This window comes from Urocitellus parryii, chromosome 11 (assembly GCF_045843805.1).
Source record: "Urocitellus parryii isolate mUroPar1 chromosome 11, mUroPar1.hap1, whole genome shotgun sequence".
NCBI lineage: Eukaryota > Metazoa > Chordata > Mammalia > Rodentia > Sciuridae > Urocitellus > Urocitellus parryii.
In genome coordinates this window covers 4,095,746-4,114,469 of record NC_135541.1, presented here as the reverse complement: position 1 = coordinate 4,114,469, position 18,724 = coordinate 4,095,746, and the positions used below count along the sequence as shown (strand labels likewise).

Here is an 18,724-nt window from a genome sequence, read left to right as displayed (position 1 = left end):
GTGACTTCCCAATTGCCCTTAAGACTAAATCCCAGAGCCTGCTCCCCAGGTCCACCCCACCCTGCTTGCCCCACTCTGTTCCAACCGTGTTTCTTCTAGGGTCCTCACACCAAGCACATTCCTGCATCACAGGCTTTGCACAGGCTGTGCCCTCTGCCTAGAATGTTTTCTTCCCTATATCCTCTTCTCAGGCAACTGGCCTCCTTTCACCATTCAGATTTCAGGCCTTTCCCTAACGAATTCACAGTGCTCACATCTCAGTATCTAGCGCTCTCTAAAGCTCTAATTTACTCACTTACTTGTGTTACTGTTTTTCGTTCTCTCCAAACTATAAGCCCCAAGAGAACAGAACTGTCTGTCTCACAGCATCTATAACCAAAGCCTGGTATACAACAGGCCCCCCCCAAAATACTGCTGAATATAAAAATGATGATATGAAATAAAAAAGAATATTAATATGCATCAATAAACATGATACTATGGATCACTGTCAAAAGAGGCCTAATAACCTATTAAAAGAGAAGTCAGGTTATAAAACTACATGTGAGGTAAACTTATTCTGGGTTAATAAACTACATATGTATCTCCACACTGGCACAGAAAAATCTGAAGAGACAACCCTGTATTTCTGATGGTAGGCTTCTGGGAGGCCTGGCCATTTTCTATAGGTACTTTGGGAATCAACAGGCAGGAAACGAGCATCCTCCTTTCCCAGTCTTTGTGTTGCCACCAGGCAAGAACTCCAGAGAAGATGGCCCTGGCTTCCTTCCGCGCCCTCCTTCACGCCTAGCAGAGCACCTCAACTGATCAAGGAGTCTGAGATGAGAACTGAGCATGCCTGCCCCACTCCATCCCCTCCTAGTTCTAGGAATCTGCTCGTACACAGGAACACTTGTTGGCTACCTCCTCCACATCACAAGCTGTTCAGGGGTAGCTGCCATGAATTTGCCGGGTGCCACTGATGACTATTACTATGCCAGGCCATCTAATTCAGGGAAAAAGTAAGAGCAGCCCATGTGAATAGCAACTTGACACTGTGGACTGATGGACTCCTCCTCATTCGTCCATTCAATGAAAGGTCCCAGGGCACTCTGGGTGCCGGGAACTACTCTAAGCTCACAGGATACATCAGTGAATACAGCAGACCAAGATCTCTGCTCACCCAGAACTTACAATCCAGCAGGGAAAGCCAACCAAGGCATAGTGAAAGAGTATAAATTTATGCAGTATATTAAATCATGATGGATGCTAACTCCAAAGCACTTATCTATCACTATTGTCATTTATGAAATAAAAAATACATAATCACCACACAGCAGGTTCTCTGAATTGCTTGAGGAATGTGTTGTTAAAAATTTCTGGAAAATGTTTTAATATCAAAATTTTGATTAGTAACTGAAGATTTTAATAAAAAATATTCTTAAATAATCAGTTAAGAAGTCTAAATCTTGTTCAACTGTACAAAAATAAAAATTTTAACTTGCATATTAACAAATGTCCTCTGACACCAAGAACGGGGATTTCTTACCACACTACTTAAAAATGTGTCAGGAAAAATGGGAAATGATTCTACTCCAACTTGTCATACAGATCCTGCTTAGTTCCAAGTTAAGCACCCATTCTCAAAAACAGGAAGCTGACGGCATTTGCTTGCCCTTTCAACTCTTCAACTTTTAAAAACATGAATATACTTAAATGCTTCTCCCTCTTCTTGTTCTGAAAAAGTGCCCCTTTGTAGCCTTGGTGAAAAAGAACCCCATTTGCCAACCAAACAAGCCTCTCTCTGGATCAGCTTCTCTCAGAGTCAGAGCACGAAGAGGGTGTGCACCTGCTTCTCTCCTGACGTGGTGTCACAGCAGGCTACTTGTGCCCAGGCAAGCGATTTTTCTGCCTTCTTGTTTCTGCACATAGGAATTTTTTCTCCCTTCCCATAAACTACTTTGAAATCACAATAAAATGACCACAGAGCTATGAAGTCTGCACAGAATTCTACCCCAGGTCTACCACAACACCCCACCTAGAGGAGCAGGCCCAGGCACACGGGTGCATACACCCTGCTGCCCACTTCCCCAGAGCTGAAGACCCTCTGCATTTCCACCTTTCTCAAGTATAAATTCTAGGTCCTTTAAAGTTTACCTTTATTTCATCTCTACACCCTTCACCACCAGTGAACACCACCCCAGAAACATGTTGGAACTCACAGAAAAAAAAATTTAAAAAAAAAAAAAGAGAGAACTCACAGAAGCACAAAGCTGCCCGCGGACCCCTGCCATGCAGAGGAAGCAGCATCGCCCATGCACACTTCCTTCACCACATTCACCCTGGCTCAGCTGCAGCTTCTCATCATTTAGAATGAATTTCTTTTTGTTTCTGTTTTTCATTTGTTTTTCCAGCTTTTCGAAAGCATCAATACTGGAAAACTTGGGATATTTTTTAGGAACATTATCCCAGATTTTTTTTATTGGTGCCTTATATAAAGTTGTATATAACAGTGGAATTTGTTGGTACATATTTGTACCTGCACACAATGTAACTATAATTTGGCCAATATCACTCCCCAGCACTTCCCGCCTCACTCTCCGCCACTCCCCTGGTCCCTTCTCCTCTACTGATCTCCCTTTGATTTTCATGATGTACCCTTCCAACACATTTCTTTTCCTTTTTCCTCTCCAGCTTCTGCATATAAGAGAGAACATATGGCTCTTGACCTTCTGAGGCTGGCTTATTTCATTTAACATAATGTTTTTAAGTTCCACCCATTTTCCTGCAAATGACAACTTCATTTTTCCTCATGGCTGAATTAAACTCCATTGTGTATATATACCACATATTCTTTATCCATTCATTCATTGACAGACACCTAGACTGGTTCCACAGTTTGGCTATTGTGAATTGTGCTGCTCTAAACATGGGTATGAAATATATTACTACAGTATGATGACTTTAATTCTTTAGGATAAATACTGAGGGGTGGTAAGCTGGGTCACAGGGTGATTCCATTTCTGTCTTTTGAGGAGCCTCCATACTGATTTCCATAGCGGTTATACTAATCTGCAATCCCATCTACAGTGTAAAAGTATTTAGGAACTTCTTTGAAAATCTTCAACAGGACTTTATAATTACAAAGAGAACAGAAACATCTGGCAGGTAGGCAGATTAGGTAAAATGATAGATTATGACATTCAGCTTCAGGATTCAGATGCTTTCAGCTACTTGGGCTTAAATGGAGATGAAAAAAAATGGGGAAGAGGGACCTTCCCTTCATGCTGCAGCCTCAAAAAAAAATGTCCAAAAAAATCAGACAATGCGGGCTGGAGTTGTAGCTCAGTGGGGCCTGGGTTGAGGCTCAGTAGTAGACAGCTTGCCTAGTGCACATGAGGCACAGGGTTCAATCCTCAGAACCACATAAAAATAAACAAATAAATAAATAAAATATTGTGTCCACCTACAACTAAAAAAAAAAAAAAAAAAAATTAAAAAAAAAAAATCAGACTATGCTTCCACATACCCCCACCATGGACACCACTGTTTTGAAAGGCTCAAAGCATTAACAGATACCTTAGATAAAGTACCCAAAAAACAACTATGCATTCCATGACCCTTAGGAACTCACTAGCTAAAGACATGAGAAAGAGACTCAATTATATCCCTGTAGCTGAAGTCTCCCAAAATACACTGGAGTGGTATGGGGACAGCAAAGCTAAGGCCAAGGTCACGTGATGTTAATTAAAACAGGCATCTAGGCTGAGTGCTCTCAGCCAGGTGGGTTTCTCTGGGTATGTATTCAAAATGTACATTCTTGGGCCTTGGGGGGAGTGGGGAGGGTCTGAAACAGACAAAAGGAGATCAGCAAATGAAAGGTGATTGTGACCAGCTTTAGTCTGAAGTCCTTTAAGCCAAAGAATGCCATTTTCTCCACGATTCTTCCCTTTCCATGGCAGCCCATCCTCCCAGAGGACTCAGACTCTCGTTTATACCAGGCCCCATCATTACTAAAAAGGGTGGTCTACTTTCCTCCACATAACATCAGTATGGTGTCTGCAGAGAACACAGAGCTTTCAACTGCAACTGACTCCCCTCAAGTGCTTCCCACCCACCTTCAAAAAGTGTGGCTGGGGTTATGGCTCAGTAGAAGAGCGTTTGCCTAGCAAGTGTGAGGCCCTGGGTTCGATTCTCAGCCCTGCATATAAATCAATAAAATAAAGATCTATTGACAACTAAAAAAATATTAAAAGAAAAAAAATTTTTAAAGTATGGACTCAAAGTGGATCTTCATTTATACCTCAATATTTTTTAAAAGCAAGCTCAGCAAACAGCACAGTAAGTTATGAAATGACAAAAGGACAATCTGTCCAAAGTTCAACTCCAGTGCTAGACAAGTAAGGAAACTCGGGACAATACCACAGAAGACTCTCAAGAGCTCAGAAGAGATGCTGCATGTGTCAACCCCACCGAGTGCAGAGGCTGTCACGGGGAAGGAAACATTCTGGAATTAGAACTGGTGGTGCTCGCATAACTTTGTGGATATATGAAAAATCACTGAATTGTACACTTTATAAAAAGACAGTTAACATTAAAAATGACTTCCTAAGCTGGAGCCAAGCCTCTCTAGAAGGTGTTGCACTTCCAAACACCTTTGAGAGCAACAACAATCTTTATTAAAGGTCTCTGTGCACCATTGCTTAAGACTTGAGGAGGCTGACCAATGACAGAGCCAAGACTAGAACCAGCTTCTGAGCCAGTTCTGCATTCTTTTCATTCAAGAGAGCAGAGGTTCTCCACTCAGGTTCTGTGGAATACTATCAGAGGTTCAAGGCTTCCTAAGAAACTTTTAATTTCAAAATTTGTAATCTGAATAAGGAACACCTATAACAAATATGTTGTAACATAAAAATTCATTGCTCAAGTTTAAAATTTGTAATTAATTCACCTTAGTATCCAGTGGTGTCATTTAAGTCATTCTTGGGCTAATGAGAAAAACCAGAAATGAATCTAAGATTAAATGACATATTTGTACCAAGGCCTAATATAGACTTATAGAAATGACTGCTGTGGAGGGAAAAAAACAAAACAGTTTCTCCATGGAGAAGGGCATGGTACAGTATCACCAAATTCCAAAGAACCTGCTGGAGAACACTCAGGATGAGATTCATGTTGCAAGAAACAACTTAGTTTTGAGAAAACATCATCCATCAAATTCACTAAGACCTTTAATAGAAATTTTACTAGTTTATAGTTTCTATTTATGTAACATATACATCTAAGTTTTTTATCTGCATAAGAATTCCAGAAATTAAGAAATCTATACTGCTATTTTTATGATTTTATTTCATTTATTCAACAAGCATTTCTGAACAATAACCATGGGCCAGATATTCTTCTAGGTGCTACATACTGAAGTAAAATTACAATAAAATTGTTTTGGTACAAACTGAAATGGGTCCACAGGAATTTTTTCCCTTTATGGAACATTTTCTTTAACATCTTACTCAAATATTATGAGCACTATTCTCTACAGGTGAGAGCTGCTTCTCTTACCATTTCTCATTCAAATGTGCTATACGGGACAGTCTTCATCTGTCCACTCTCCCCACGGTGGAAGGACATGCAGCCCAGCACAGATTCCAAAACATCCTGCCTACTTCCACTTCTCCCCAGGCAAAAGTGCCAAGCTGACATAAGCTGTCTGATAAACAGACCTTTGCTACTTGGGTTTGGGAATCCAATTATCTCACTTCATACTAAGTTGAACAGAGGAATTACACTTAATCCAACTGCCACAAGATTATCACATTTAATTTGAAACTTGATTGCGTGCACTGTGTTCAAAAACAAAATGATGTCACTCTTCAAGTTCAGCTCTGTGTTTGCTGTTCACATGCTATTTCATATTTGCAATTTAATCAGAAAAGACCTGCCTGGGTTCAGAAAATAATCTGGGACCATCAAGCCAGTAGCTTAGCTCTGTCAAAACAAAGCCCTACTTCAGGGTTAACAAACTTTCCAGGTCATCAGAGCCAAAATATCTCAATAGCCTTTATAATTAGATTCACCTGTGCTTCTCAATGTAGAGCACATTTAGGAAGTTTGAGGAGTCCTTAATGATCCCTCAAAAATTGTAGTTTCAGGGGCTGGGGCTTGGGCTCAGCGGCAGAGCACTTGTGTAGCACGTGTGAGGCATTGGGTTCGATCCTTAGCACCACATACAAAAATTTAAGCACGTAAAATGAAGGCATGCTGTCCATCTACAACTATAAAAAAAATTTTAATGAAAATAATGTGGTTTCATATTTCAAAGAGAGAGAAAACAAAAATGTTATCTAGCAAAACCAATCACTGAAAAATTACAACCCTTGATTGGCAACTTTATAAAATTATACAAAGAAAAATTAAAAATACAAGCGCACTCAAGAATTTTTCCCTACACACTGTGGGCTATGGTGCATGCATGTAATCTCAGCTAATTGGGAGGCTGAGATAGAAGAATCCCAAGTTCAAGGTCAGTCTGGGTAACTCAGGGGGAGTCTATTTCAAATTTTTAAAAAGAATGTTAGGGGGCTGGGGTTGTGGCTCAGTGGTAGAGCACTTGCCTGACATGTGTGAGGCACTGGTTTCAATCCTCACACCACATATAAATAAATAAATAAAAATAAAGATCCATCAACAACTGAAAAAATATTTTTAAAAAAAGAGTGCTAGGCAAAAGTTGACTCCAAATGAATCAAGGACCTAGGAATTAGACCAGAGACTCTGCATCTAATAGAAGAAAAAGTAGGCCCTAATCTTCATCATGTGGGATTAGGCCCCAACTTCCTTAATAAGACTCCTATAGCACAAGAATTAAAACCAAAAATCAACAAATGGGATAGATTCAAACTAAAAAGTCTCTTCTTGGTAAAAGAAATAATCTGTGAGGTGAATAGAGAGCCTACATCCTGGGAACAAATTTTTACCCCTCACACATCAGATAGAGCTCTAATCTCTAGGGTATATAAAGAGCACAGCAAGATAAGCACCCAAAAAACAAATATCCAATCAATAAATGGGCCAAGGACCTGAACATACATTTCTCAGAAGAGGATATACACTCAACAAATATACAAAATAATGCTCATCATCTCTAGCAATCAGAGAAATGAAATGCAAATCAAAACTACTCTAAGATATCATCTCACCCCAGTAGAAATGGCAGCCATTATGAAGACAAACAACAAGTGTTGGCAAAGATGAGGGAAAAAGGTACACTCATACACTGCTGGTGGGACTGCAAATTAGTGCAGCCAATTTGGAAAGCAGTATGGAGATTCCTTGGAAAGCTGGGAATGGAACCACCATTTGACCAGCTATTCCTCCTCTTGGATTATACCCAAAGGACCTAAAAACAGCATGCTACAGGGACATAGCACATCAATGTTTATAGAAGCACAATTCACAATAGCTAAACTGTGGAGCCAACCTAGATGTCCTTCAGTGGATGAATGGATTAAAAAATGTAGCATTTATTCACAATGGAATATTACTCAGCACTAAAAAAGAATAAGATCATGGCATTTGCAGGGAAATGGATGCCATTAGAGAAGATTATGCTAAGTGAAGTTAGCCAATCCCAGAAAAACAAATACCAAATGTTTTCTCTGATATAAGGGGGGTGACTCAAAGTGGAGTAGGGAGGGAGGGCATGGGTGAAAAATCATCTCTGGATAGGAAACAGGGGTGGGAGGGAAAGGGATGGAGAAGAGGAATAGCAAGGATAGGGGAAGGAGACGGTCATCATTATACTAAATTCATGTATGAAGATGTGAATTTGGTGTCAACATACCTTATATACAAACAGAGATATGATAAATTGTGGTATAAAGGTGTATTAAGAATTGTAATGCAAAAAAAGAGCTCATATATAATGGCATAATTTTACATGAACATACTTTACATACAGAGTTATGAAAAATTGTGCTATGAATGGATAATTATGAATGTAATGCACTCCACTATTGTCATGTATCTAAGAAAAAAAAAAAGAGTGCTAGGGGGGCCGGGGTTGTGGCTCAAGTGATAGAGCGCTTGCCTAGCACGCGTGAGGCACTTGGTTCGATCCTCAGGACCACATAAAAATAATGTAGATATTGTGTCCACCTAAAAAACTAAAAAATAAATATTAAAAAAAAATTTTTTTTTAAAGAGTGCTAGGCCTGTATCTCAGAGGTATAATCCTTCTGGTTCAATCCTCAGTACCCCCCCCCCAAAAAAAAGGCATTTTTAATATTAAAACTTCTGAAGCTACTACCAACTAAAAACATGTAATGTCACTTTAAGAATCAGTATAAACTAGCATTCTATTGTTTGCTTACTCTAGAGAAACTCTGTACCAGAAGAAAAACAAATAAATGAAAGAACATTAATAGTCCAAAAACAGCACACAAAAGTGATTTGAACATATTCAGGGCGACCGTTTTTCATTATAAAAGGTTGATGGTACCACATTCCACTTGGAAGAAAGCCATTTGAAATCTGGAGACTTGGGAATGCAGCAGTTATATTTTAAGTCAAACAGTTAATTAATGACTAAACAAAAGAAATTTCAGTCTGGACAATATATATGGAGTACTAATAAGTGTAATTATGAAGTAGTCATTTGTGCAATCAGAAAGTTGCATTAGCATAATTATTTCTGGCTCTGGGACTTAAAAATAGTAACTTAAAATGTAGAAATCTTGTAATAGTTCACCTAATACAGATGTGAATACCAACCGATTATGAAATAAGAGTGGGTTCCATTAAAGAACATGCTCTGTGTTTCATACAGTCTTTCTCCCCTGCGCCAAAAATACAAATCAGGCCTAACCCCAAGTACTGGTACAAAATTTCTACTCTTAATATATTTTCTTCATTATCCAAAGCCCACATATTAATAATATTCATGATTAAAAATCAAACCTATTTCTCTAGAAAATAAGTGCTTGCTTACTTTTTAAAAATAAGCTTGCAAAAATACATTGTTTATATATAATACTTGAAGATACAATTGAATAAAAATGTCAAACAATTCTATAAAAGGATTAGAAGTCATTAAAATGCTGAAAGATCATGGAAAAGCCCACCTGAAATTGTTCTTTGGGACAGAACAGGAGGGTTTATGAGCCCCGAAGTCAGGCTGCAGGGACTGGACTTCCCAGACCCTCCCTTTGCAACTAGCTCCAACTCTGGGAACACTATGTAACATCTCCATGTCTCAAGTTTCCTCATCTATAATACAAAGATAATCAAATAACCCGTCTCATAGCATTAATTCAAAGATTCAATGTGATTATTCATGTAAAAGACTGAATAGTGCCTAGCATACAATATACGTTCAATAAATGTTGCTTCCAACAATTACTGTTGTAGTCATCATCATTTCCTCTCTGGTCTTCAGAACCTTGGGAAGAGTACTTGTGGTTGAGAAAAGAATAATCTAAAATTGATCTGTTTTTAGGTACAGCATCTAATTTATTCTGCAACTGTAAATAACATTCAAGAAGGACAGGAGATTTTATGTATTTCAATAGGTTAGAAAAGGTTTAAAATAGCTTAACTAAACCAAAGATCCCTCATCTTGTCAAAGTCTTCTTTTGGTGACTTTCAGCTGCACCAAATGTTCGCACTGACACCCCACCCCACCCCGGCCAATATTAATTCTTCGTAACTCCTTCTAATTCAAAAGTACAATGCAGAATGGATTTGCTGAGTACACTAAAGCAGCTTAGAGTTAAAAGAGTCTTCAATTAAAAGCCTAGACAACAAATAATAGAATGAAAGTTCCTGGGCATTAATAAGTAACATGAAAGAAACTAAGTTCAGAAACAGACCCTATCAAATGTGTTGTCTTGACCAAATTATTCAACCCTATCCTACCTATACTTCTTCATATCTAATAGGAAATATTACCCATTTTAAAATATTATTACAAGGCTTAGAAATAATTATAGAAAATACCCAGTCACTAGCAAAGAATGGGTACTCAATAAATGGCAACATGTGCACGGGCCCCGTCTCACACCCTCTCCCCAACACACACGTGCATAAGCACAGGCAGGCACAAGTATAAAAGCTGGTATCTTGAATAGCCACAAATATTTTAACCCAAATCTGAGTAAAGGAATTCCTTAAAAGTATAAGAGGAGACACTTTATGTCCAGGATTTCAACCATACACATTTAGCAGAGGGCAGGCGGTGAAGACACGGGAGACCAAGAAAGATGACAGCTGCTATTTTTCACAGGCAGCTCCGACCTCCAGTCTTACTTGGCAAACATGCTGTGCAGAGTGAGATGGAAAACACAACTCTATCACGCACTTGACCACTCTCAGGCCCACAGACCTCTCCCAGTGAGTGTCCTCTGTCCTAAAGAAGGGTGATCTGAAGAAATGCTGTTTTTAAACAACACGGCTTCTAAACACAGGCTGACTGCTTCACTTGGCCTTTAACCAAAACACAGCATCTATTTCAACTCTAGAAGGAAACAGTCTCCCAGCAGCATGGTGCAGCTGTCCTTCACATGATGAGCGAGTCAAGGGGTTTCGCAGCAGTGTTGACTAAACAGGATATACCTGCACCTAGAACCACAAAGCCCCAGCGAGAGGCGAGTTCATAGAACTTGGTTTTCTTCAGATTTTAATGGGAACATAAAGGATGGCAAGCTGATGAAAATGGGCAAGTATCAATACTCCACAAGACCAAAGAAGGAAATGCTTTAGTAATTGTACTAATTGTTGTGCTCCTTCTAACATCCAAGCCAGTTCACTGCCACATAACACCCTGCGGAATTAACAACCCCTAATATAAGTCTTCCACTGTCACACTTAATATTCCTCTATTTTTCCTGAAGCCAAGAATTAAATAGGAAAAACACACCAAGGTCTTTTACCTATCAATTCAGTTTTCTCCTAAGAGTTTTCGCCAGTGTTGTGCTAACAAACTACTGCAGGATCAAGCTATCACAAGGGCCAAGGACACTATGTGACTGACTGCCCTCCTCAGCTGTGCCACCTTCTGCTGCCATCAACCTTGGGAACACACTTTCTTTGTGCCTCTGTAGCAGCAATCACCTGCCAAAGAGAATCACCTTTTCTTATCCATAACCCCAATTTTACATTCTATCAGTCAGCAAGAGGGATGCATTTCCTCTCTGGAACTTGGACTATAGCAACCCGTGGTATAGAAAAATATATATATTGGGTCCTGGAAGAATGACTTCCTCATTGTCTTTTCATTGTGTCCTCTACGAAAGTTCTTTATGGATGTTTTACACCATACTAACAATTAATAAACTGAAGTATGTCAATAATTTAGAGGTAAACTAATGAAAGATGGGGCTGGGGATGTGGCTCAAGCAGTAGCGCGCTCGCCTGGCATGCACCACATACAAACAAAGATGTTGTGTCCGCCAATAACTAATAAATAAATAAATATTTTTAAAAAAAATAAAAAAAAAAACTAATGAAAGATGAAGGACATTGCTAAAAGTTTCAAAAAAAAGTTTTGAAACTACCAATCTAAATAATCTACCAAGTAAATTTCTGACAATGCTATACCCACTTTAATAAGACTCTTAAAGTCACCAATTTTAATCATTGGGTAATTTTTAACTTTAAATATAAATTTAAACCATAATTACATTGCCAATTTTATTTGAAATATAACATTGAAAAGCACCTACCTAACTTAGTCCAACAGTAACTTAACACAAGCCTGTCTCAAAACATTTTTAAAAAGAGACTGGGGATGTAGCTCAGTTGTAGCCCCCTATGTTCAACTCTCAGTGCCAAAAAAGAAAAAAAAAAGAGAGAGAGAGGGAGAGAGAAAGAAAAGAACATACCTATACCTATTGTAAGTTTTTTTATACTTAAAACTGGAATAATATATAATAATATTGTATCAATACATGTTTCAGGGAATACTAAGAAACATACCGAATTTTTAAATAATCCATAACCTAGTACAGAGTTAATGAATGCCTTCCAAATTATATCATGTTGCTGATAAGAGTTACAATACACGATTAAGACTAATTTTCAGCATACTTCATTTTCATATCTAAAATGTTCGAAATAGTTAATATGTAACTGGTTAAAACCATTGGCCTCTAAACTAGCTAATGTTTGTCAAAACAAAAGGATCCTACCCAGGCGAAAAATTCCATTTATACAAATAATCAAAAATGTATATACTTTAAGAGAGATTTGAAATCAGATGAGACAAGGAAATAATAGAAAGTATTTAAATCTGTAACTTATGATAAGGAAAGGCACTTTCATCCCTGTAACCTCCCACAACTTGAAACAAAAGTATAGAGTCAAGAACTTTCAAAAATCAAGGCTCATCAGACAGCACTGTTTTCTTCTTGGGCCCTGACAAACCTGAGTGCCAATCAAGGCCAATACACTAACTTTAACCTAACTTGAAGTAAATGTTGAGCCAGCAACAACAACGTATTCAGACCAATGGATTTAGAACATTCATATTGTCACTCAGCAAAACAGTAACCTCTGCATCAGAACTACAGGAATATAATTCACAAAATGATTCCCTATCACCACACTAAATGAATATTATCCTACACTGAAAATGGACACATACCCAATTCTTGTCACCACACTAATGGCTATAGCCCTAAACAAAAGTATTCAGATTTCAAAGTTTAAAAAGATGACAAAGCAATGCACTCCTAATACTACAACTCACAGATTAAAATTTACCACAAGCAGACACTTTGCCCAAGAAAATAAACTTTCATCAATCTGCCCTCCATTTGGATGCTACTGCACACAGCCTCCATTCTCAGTAGAAATGCCCATCATTGAGGTAAAGTCTTAATGCTCCAAGCAAACTTTCTTAATCAGAGAAAACTAAAGCTCCTTTGCTCCTTCCCAATTTTAGCGAAACTTCACATTGTCAAAATGCTATATTTTCTGTGAAACATTAACACTGCATATTTATTAGTTTATGACAACCCAGTACTAATGTTTGACTGAAATGTGGGCAGGGTTAACCACCAAAAGCAAGGCACCAAAAGGCAAGAAAATGCAAACACAGAAAATCATGCTACCTTAGTTAAGTCAGCGTGCACATTTTACATGTTTCAATACAAGCCAAGCAGATCAAAGAGAGCTCAAGACACAAGTTGGTTTCTGTCAAATCCAGATTAAATATTCTTCTCATTGATAACTTCCTAGTTCCATATTTCAAATTTAACATTATAAATATAAAGTAGTGCTAAGCAAAACAACCTAAAAAATTTGTCCTTAAAGTAATTATACCCTTAAAAATAGAAATTTATCTACCTCATTAGTGTTCCAACGGTGCCTCTCTTTTGGTAAACTTGAACATTTCGGCAGACATTCAAGCAGCTTTTTCGGTAAAAAGATTTTTACATGACTACTATTGCTGTTCCCATGATCATCTATAAAGAAGAAAACAATAAATTCAGACAAAATAAGAGAAAAGCCTCCCATTAAGTAAACTGGCAAGGTCAGAAACAGCAGCTCAGCTTGGTCACTGTAAGACCAAGAGCAGCAGAGGGCCACTATTCCTCTTAGCAACACTCATCTACAACCTGATCAGATGGATGGCAGCAGGTAGCTGGCCACAAGGTTCTAAAATAGGATGGAGCTTTGCTCCATCACAAGCAAGGGAACAAGGAATATCCCAGCAGCTGCCATAAATAGAATGTTACTTTTAATGGGTTTTTTCCCCCCGTGTTTCCATGAAGCACATCATAATTACAAAATGATTTAACCTGGCAAAACCCAAAAATCTTTTATTAACCACTTGAAAAAGCTTAAAAATTTTTAGGTAAGAAAAATTATAATAATACATGAGTATTTTATTAACTAATACCACTTCGTCCCTTTGAATACAAATGTGATTCATCCTTTCAAAACCAAGTCACAAATCTTATAAATACCAGGAAGTTAAATCTGCAGCTAACCTTTCTATCTTGAATCGAAAAATCTCACTTTGATTAACTTGATATACATGCACATATCTATAGAATATATTTCATCAAAATGTAACTCTTTGAAATGAATTTTTAAAAATTAATTACTTTTAGACTAGATGTTAAATCGGACAACCTATAATCAATCAGTCTACAAGATGCCTTCTAAAAAATATATATAACATTTATTTCAGTCATTTATTTACATATCATTTATTATTTGAATCCTATAACATAGTCCCTTTGCCTGGTTCAAAACTCCTAGCAGTTGTGGCACACTTAGGTCAACGTTTCAAATTACCCACTCCAATTTTTCTTAGGGCTAAATAAATTCCCCCAAAATATAACCATAGGGTGTAATGAATAACTAAGTATTAAGGAACAGCACACTGAAACATTAAGGATTAAATTTGCTCCAGTAAGACAGCTGTATCAACTTTTTCTGATATCAATAAGGTACAACAGAAACACTAAATTCAGACTTAAAGAGACCAAGATTCTGGCCCAGTTCTGCTATTTTCCAATTGTGTGACCTTGGGTAAGTTACTTAATATTTTCAGTTTTCCCAAATCATTAGAGAATCAGAGATCTTCTAATTCTGCTTTAGGCACAAATCTCTCTAAAATTTACTATCATTCAATAACATCTTAAGAATTCAGCAGCCTTACATAGGTATATAGGCATTAGTTAATGATGTTAGAAGTAAAATACAATATTTTTCTAGTTATTCACAGTAATTTTGTTTAGCACAGCCTATTTTTGAACGTGCAAAAACATAAAAGAATTTTAAAATATTTAAGCTCAGAAAACTCTCTCCAAACATTTCTCATCTGATTAACACATTTCTTTTCATGGAAAAGATCTTAAAAGGAAAATACTGGGCATAGAAATAGTCTAAAAAAATTTACTACATCATATAGAATATTTTATAGGGATGAACTTAAGAGAGTTTTATCGTACTAAATCTTTTTTGGTCCATAAACTACATAACCAATTGAATTATAATGCCATCATATATTTCTATAACAGGATAGAAACTCAAAAAATTTAAAAATGGATTGCTTTTAAGATTCTAAAGTTTTAATTTAATAGCAAAATAAGATTAAACTTTCAAAAAGTCTTACTTAGAAATCAAAAGGAAACTGTTAACTAGGAGAAAGTTCATAGAAAGTTCTGTATTAATTACACACTATAAAACCTTTGTAATTTTATGTGCTTATGCATGCTCCCTGCACTTCGTCCTCCAGAGGGAGGTACCATGGGCCATAAAACTTTAAAGCACAGAAGACCAAATCACAGGAGCCTTCACCTCCCTTCTCTCAGCCCCTAAAGTGGTTTTATTCTCATTTCTAAAAAATCACCATGATGATGTATACGGTTTGGGGAATAGAGATAAAATTCTAAAATCTACACTCAATTCAAATAGTCAATATTTACAGGGTACCTTTTCTGAAAATAGCACTGTGCTAGGTGCTTGACAGATGGGCTTACACTGCACTGCATATGAACAGTCTTGTTTCTGAGAAAGCTGGCTGTTAAAGAGTTCTGAAAACCAGTGATGTTCAGAGCAGAGGAGTGTACCTTAGCTTCTGGCTCAGAGTTTGTGGTCACAACCTGGTACGTTTTCTATTTTCTGTCCAAAGCCTCTATGAGGAACCTAGCTACCCATGGTAAAAATACAGTGTGTGTGTGTGTGTGTGTATGTGTGTGTGTTCTTGACACCACAACTGGCTGTTACAGGAAAAGCTTCAGTCCTCCACTATGATACCAAACCAGGCTGTGGTGATTCAGCCCAGAGGCTTTTAAAGAAGAAAAAGCAGAGCAGCTCTGTAAGTGTCATCTCAACCAGGCTTCCTCATCCAGCACTCACGGGATGTGCAGCCAGGGCCTAAAAATGAATAAGACCATGACCAGCCGTCAGGTTCCCCTTAATCAGCTTCTAAACTGTACCATTTCCAGGACTTAGGCTCATGCTAATGTAAACTGGATGTTTTTAAGAAACACAACGTTGGGTAAATTTTCCCACTATGCATTATGAATATGGTGATTTCACTACTGGGGAAAAGAAAGTATTAAGAACTCAAAAAGGCAAAAATGTTAACTCTTGTCTTAAATTTTTGGTGTTTCTGGTTAAGTGTAATAAAGAAAAACTGCTTTTACACTGGCAAGGAACTGTTCACATGGCAATACTGCATGAAAATGTGTTTTTAATTAAAAGCTACTGTGTAATGTTTTTAGACTAGCTATAAATGATTAATAACATGCCAGTTTTTAAATCCTAATAACAGTATCTTAATAAAATTAAGGTATATGCTGGTTTCAACTGCATCAGTCTTCAATCCAAATAGTCAAACCCTAACCCTGCAAGGTGGGAGTGTCAACCAAATGTCAGTGAAACATTTCACTATTGTTATCTAACAAAATATGCACGTATGATATATGACTCTACAAAATAATTTTCTAACCTACTTCACAATAAAAACATAACTAGTGAAGCTCTTAAAATTGACAGATGATTTATCTGGCTGACAGCTATAATTCTAGAGAATGAACCAGCCTTTCTAGTCAACCTTCAAATATTTTCCAAATGATAATTTTAGAGGCATAATATAATTTAACTAAATCTTTCTAAAATGTATAAAAATGCTCATTCACTTAGTTAACAAGAAAAAAGTAAAACACTTGCTTTCAGTTTTGTTTCCAATAATTCTGATTCAGGTTGCCAAATCCTTTATTTAAATAAAGAAATGTATTTGACATGTTCCTTGGGACAGGCTGTGCCTTCTGCAAGGTAAACTGTAACTATATTAACTCTAAACTAGAAATTATACATCGTTTTGATTTATAATTAATAAAAATTAAATAATGAGTTCTACAATGATGAAGACTGTTATTCAATCAAGTTGATTATGATTAATCTCTCAACCTCTAGACCAAACTGTTCAAAATAAGTTGATATAACAGTGTATCCAATTGCTAAATCTTATTGGGAATATATTTGATCAACAACTTGGAGTGGTAAAATTAAAAGGAAGCTCTACAATTTTCTGTTTAGCTCTAATTATTATGTGCTGAGATTTAATGAGTAGGAGAGGAACTGATTCAGGAAAACATAAGCACATATTGTTACATCCAAGTCAGCACAGTGCTCACAGCAGCCAGCATTGTCCTGACTAACCTCAGACCTTCAAAGCACTGTTCATCCAAAATAAATATTAATTAAGCACTGACTATGTGCCAAGCATAGATCAGATTTTGCATTATTCTTTTCCAGTGCAAGTCTCCACAATGTATTAAGCCCAATTATAATTACAGAAAAGATTTTTAAAAGGGTAAAAAAAATAATTTTTTTAAGTAAAAAACATTAACTAGTTTTGCTCTTTAATAACCTTTCTCCTCCTTCCTATTTTTAGATGGCCCAGATTTACCTTTATCCTGTCAATCATGTTACTAAATCCCTAGTCCAGGTTTGGGTAGACTCATAACTCAGGTTTGATAAACTTCTATTCTGCATTTACATTTTCAATCTAAAAATATGTGAATGGGGCAGGTAAAGTACAGGCACAGACGCCCTTCAATCCATGACTTCAATTTGGGTTTGAGAGTACCCTATCCTGCTTTATTCCATACAATTCCAACTTCAGTTACATGTGATCAAGTAAATCTATTTTCTGTTACTGACTGGAGGTAAGCATTTGTGGGACTCTAATACATGAAGCACCCAGAAAATACTTTACATTGGACTTTCTCAGTTAATCCTCTGATAAAATAGAAAAGCTTCATTACTCCCACTTTACAGATGAGGAACCTGAGGTTGAGATTCATTGTCCAGGGTCCACAGATACAAGTGGCTCAACTGGGATCAAACATGACCTGTGGCTTCTCCCACATTGCCACACTATTCCTACTCTATACTACTTGGTATAGGACTCTAGTATTACACAACTGTTCTATTAATATCCAACATCTGCAGAGTGCTTTGGCTTTCCTGTGTGACTGAATCCATTGCTTTGTGAATCCTCAGTAACCTTATGAGAGAGTTCTTTCTGCGACCCCAGAAGGATTAAGTAACTCATCTAAGATCACACAGCAGTTAAAAGGCCTTCTAAGTCCTGGTCAAAAGCTGATTCACTGCACTGACAGAGGAGTCACTCTCACTGCCAAGCCCACCCCTTCCTGTTAAGTCAAAAGCTTTTTCAAATCCTACCTTCTATAGGTGGCACGGTGTTGAGAACACAGTAGGTGCTAGTTCCGCAGAATACACTTTGGGAAACGCTCTAAGGAAACAGAAAATAAAATGTAAAACTAATCTTTGAAGAAGATATATTCTGGCTCTTCTGTGATATTCCTGACAAAGATGCAAAACCTGAATCTAATCATGAGGAAACATCATACAAATCCAAAATGAAGAACATTCCACAAAATGACTGGCCTGCAATCTTCAATAGGGTCAAGGTCAAGAAAGTCAAAAAGGACTGAGAACTGTTCTGTATTAAATAAGACTGAAGAGACAACAGAATGTATCCAAGGTTCAGATTACACATTTTTGTTTTTTAAACAAAGGTCACTGCTGGTCAACAGGCAAAACTGAAATAGGATTTGAGGATTAGAGGGTAGAGATGTCCCAATATTAATTTCCCAATTGTGATTAATATATTATAGTAATGTTCTTGTTTTTAAGAAATACATAACAAAGTATTTGAGAATGACAAAATTATCAACAATTTATTCACAAATTTTGGGAAAAA

At 37.2% G+C, this 18,724-nt stretch overlaps 1 protein-coding gene across 3 annotated transcripts in view; it reads right to left on the bottom strand.

Moving 5' to 3' along the window:
- The window catches only part of LOC113180921 (calmodulin-binding transcription activator 1-like), an 87,634-nt gene that overhangs the window by 40,342 nt on the left and 28,568 nt on the right, over positions 1–18,724 (bottom strand). For all 3 annotated transcript variants that reach the window (XR_003300540.2, XM_026386138.2, XM_026386137.2), the window contains exons 2-3: positions 18,184–18,253; positions 13,321–13,439 (exon numbers count right to left, since the gene is read on the bottom strand). Coding sequence is in view for 2 of the 3 variants with exons in the window: in XM_026386138.2 (XP_026241923.1) it covers positions 13,321–13,439; positions 18,184–18,253 (189 nt within the window). In the remaining variant the exon portion in view is untranslated. The remainder of the gene's footprint in view (positions 1–13,320; positions 13,440–18,183; positions 18,254–18,724) is intronic.